This window comes from Salvelinus sp. IW2-2015, linkage group LG15 (genome assembly GCF_002910315.2).
Source record: "Salvelinus sp. IW2-2015 linkage group LG15, ASM291031v2, whole genome shotgun sequence".
NCBI lineage: Eukaryota > Metazoa > Chordata > Actinopteri > Salmoniformes > Salmonidae > Salvelinus > Salvelinus sp. IW2-2015.
Window position 1 is genome coordinate 67,246,215 of NC_036855.1, and position 3,789 is coordinate 67,250,003.

General features: G+C 46.1%; 1 protein-coding gene across 1 annotated transcript in view; it reads right to left on the reverse strand.

Annotated features, from left to right (window-relative positions):
- The window catches only part of tox3 (TOX high mobility group box family member 3), a 68,384-nt gene that overhangs the window by 26,333 nt on the left and 38,262 nt on the right, over positions 1-3,789 (reverse strand). The window contains 1 exon segment of the mRNA XM_070447338.1: positions 2,443-2,499. Within this exon segment, the coding sequence (XP_070303439.1) occupies positions 2,443-2,499 (57 nt within the window).

Sequence of the window (3,789 nt, forward strand, 5' to 3'; positions counted from 1 at the left end):
ACACACACACACACACACACACACACACACACACACACACACACACAACATGTGGGCTGAAGTACAATGCCATCTGCGCCGTAACACGGGAAACAGTTGCTCCTTTTGATCAAATGCAAATGAGCTGCTTGGCTGTTCTATCAACTCTCCTGCCTTCCCCCTACCACCAGCCCCCACCCAGCCAGTCCAGCCACACTGGGCTTTCACAGCTTGGGCTGAACGATCTCTGAACAGCTTGTGATGGTGTGGCCTCCACTCGCCTCACCACAGAGGGCCTCAGCCATAGAAGTAGAGTAACTAGAGTAACTAAAGAGAGTAACTAGAAAAGCCCCTTTGACCATGGCACATTGAGTTGCATGAGGATGCAGGTTCTAGTAATTATATTTCTTTGGCCTCAGCAGCCCCTGGACATGGAGGATGGATGCACCCAGTTTTAGCAAATGTGTTGGCAAATGAAACATCTCCCTATAAGACTCTATTAATTAAAGCTTTGTAGTTGGGTCAGTCTGTGCAGTCCCTGCTGTACTGTAACTGCTTGACTGAGTAGCATCACCATTGAGCTAATGAGTTAAGAAACTATAGCTTTCTCAACCATGGAGAGAGATGTGATGTGTAACATTACAAAGGCATCTGTTTTCCTCTTCTCTATGGCAATACTGTGGTTGCTTGGTACATGGTTGAGAGAGCAGGCTAGATCAGTCTCTCTTTAGAAAGCACCCTGGTACACTAAACAGTATGAGGTTGCCCTGTTTTGAACTATTGTGGATGGATGATGGGTATTTTTGGTGCACTTCTCCCTAATGACAGGGCAGGAGAGAGGGTGGAGGTCGACTACACTGATATATTTAGCACACTGTTGAATCCTGTCACCAACGCTCAGAGGAACATGAAATGTGAGTTCGGCAGCTCATCAGAAGTAGTCCCAAACCTTCTCTATGTGTCCTTACCATAACATACACAGATCATTCAGACACTTCTAAAGTCATGCCACATGACATTCAAGGCATTGGAACTGCCAGGCAAGACAGAGAGTGGTTTTGTGAGTGATGGCACGTGTTTCTCCTCAGGCTCCTTGATCATGTCTTGGAACACGAGGGAAAACAGGTGTTTACATCCCTAACTTTCTGACACCTCACCTTGGCTTGCTGAGTCCTGTCAAGCTAGACACATCACAAGGCTTTCAGAAGAGAGGACTCTATATTGAACTTGACTAATCTTACTATCAATCTATGCAGGGTCTTGCTTCAGTATGAAGCAATTTAACAGCAATACAACAAAGCCTTACTCGATGTTAAAAACAATTGTAGTCTATAATTTACTATAGCTTGTATGCCGGTCCACTGTCGGACAAATAGTAGCTGTTATCTTTGACATCTGATTCATTGACTTCCCTACATCTCCATTATTGGCCTTGACATGATCAGAACGTAGAGAAGGGATCAGAGCGTGGAGAAGGGATCAGAGCGTGGAGAAGGGATCAGAACGTGGAGAAGGGATCAGAGCGTGGAGAAGGGATCAGAGCGTGGAGAAGGGATCAGAACGTGGAGAAGGGATCAGAGCGTGGAGAAGGGATTCAGAGCGTGGAGAAGAATAGAACGTGGATCCAGACAGTGGAGAAGGGATCAAACGTGGGGGAAGCGATCAGAATGTGGAAAGAGATTCAGAACGTGAGAAGAAGCAGATCGTGGAAGAAGGGATCAGACGTGGAGAAGGATTCAGAGCGTGGAGAAGGATCAAGAAGCGTGGAAAGGATCAGAACGTGGAGAAGGGATCAGAGCGTGAGAAGGGATCAGAAGCTGGAGAAGGGATCAGAGCGTTGGAGAAGAAGTCAGAGTGGGAGAAGGGGATTCAGAACGTGGAGAAGGATCAGAGACGTGGAGAAGGATCAGAACGTGGAGAAGGATCAGAGCGTGGAGAAGGGATCAGAGCGTGGAGAAGGGATCAGAGCGTGAGAATGGATCAGACGTGGAAAGAAGATCAGGCGTGGAGAAGGATAGTTGAGGAAAGTGGAGAAGGGATAGAGGCGTGGAAGAGACAGAGGCGTGGAAAAGAGATAAGAACGTGGAGGAAGGGATAGTTGAGGAAGTGGAGGAAGGGATCAGAGCGTGGAGAAGGGATCAGAGCGTGGAGAAGGGATCAGAGCGTGGAGAAGGGATCAGAGCGTGGAGAAGGGATCAGAGCGTGGAGAAGAGATCAGAACGTGGAGAAGAGATCAGAGACGTGGAGAAGGATAGTTTGAGGAAAGTGGAGAAGGGATCAGAGCGTGGAGAAGGATCAGAGCGTGGAGAAGGGATCAGAGCGTGGAGAAGAGATCAGAACGTGGAGAAGAGATCAGAACGTGGAGAAGCGGATGAAGGGAGATAGTTTGAGGAAGTGGAGAAGGGATAGTTGAGGAAAGGTGGAGAAAGGGATAGTTGAGGAAAGTGGAGAAGGGATACTTACATCACCACCACCACCAGCGACATCTGCCATGTTCATGTAGTTGTTGTTGTTGGCAAACTGCAAGAGAAGAGAACAGATCATCATATATCCTCTGGCCTCGTACCAAGATGATGTCAAATCAGTGTCACAGAGATATTTCCTTTCACAGATCCATTCAATTAGTGTCACTTGAGTTTATGTTTTTCACGTTCACGTGTTGAGTTTAGTCCTAGTTGTTTCTGCTTGGGTGACATTGCTCTATTGTCACATAGTAGAAATATGTCTTTCGAGAGGCTGTAGCCAATTCACTGCAAGGTAATGAAAATCTGGGCTGGCTATTCATGCCTTATGGGATGGTAATTAAGCATGGGTTTGCATCACAAAGCAAAGTATCAAGATGCTCTGGCAGGTTTATTAACTTCAAGTAACCCAAGGGAGGAGGATGCTGCCAAGGAACTAAAAAAAATGGTGGGAGAGTAACCAATAGGACATGGAGTGGTTGTGGTTTTTTGGATTGGTGAAAGGCAAGCATGAGTGGAGGGGGTAAGTGTAGCTAGATGAGCTATCAAAAAATATGTCCTTTAGTTTAGTTAAGAAATAGCAACAGCGCTGTGTTTTGCGTTCATGACGAGCCCCCTAAACACACACACAGCCCTCCTAGCAAAATGGCTGCCACTTCCTTTCTTCGGATACACAAGCGTGCTGACAGGTAGGAACAATGGGAGACAGAATGAAGAATTATGCACTAGCAGCTGGGCCTTAGGAGCACAATGCACCTCTCTGTGACCAAGGCTAGAGCAGCAGCACAAACCCCAGCCTACACCGGGCAGGGAGGAAGAGGGGAAGAAGTTTGTGTCTTCATGAGTCCTCCCTCTGTGAGACACTTTCTCCATTTGCACAAAGCACTGGAATAATCTCCTTTTGTGTATTTATTTCAAAGTCATTCTAGTGAAACATTATGAATGTGGAACAACTCAATATAGAGGGAGAGAAAAAATGGTTTCTTATCTTAAGCGGAAGCCAAACAATAGTGGAAACAAATTAAGATCAGAGCGAGATGAGAAGTGCATTAATTTATTTTCCACTCATTAGTTTTTTTCTCCCCTCGTATTCTTGTGAGTGGTTAGTATGCGAATGTAATTACCGAAAGAACTGCGGCTAATCAACTACGAATGGTATCCATTAATTAGCCTATGCCTTGGAGAGAGAGCGTGTAGAATCAGCAGCAATGTTAACAGTGTAATGACCAATGAGAAGGGAAGCCACAGCCCACTAGCAGTTGGCAAGCAGGTGCTTTGATAATTCAACACAACCGTTTGTAGACCCCTTTAACCTTGGAAACTGGTCCCGACGTGAACTCTGCATATA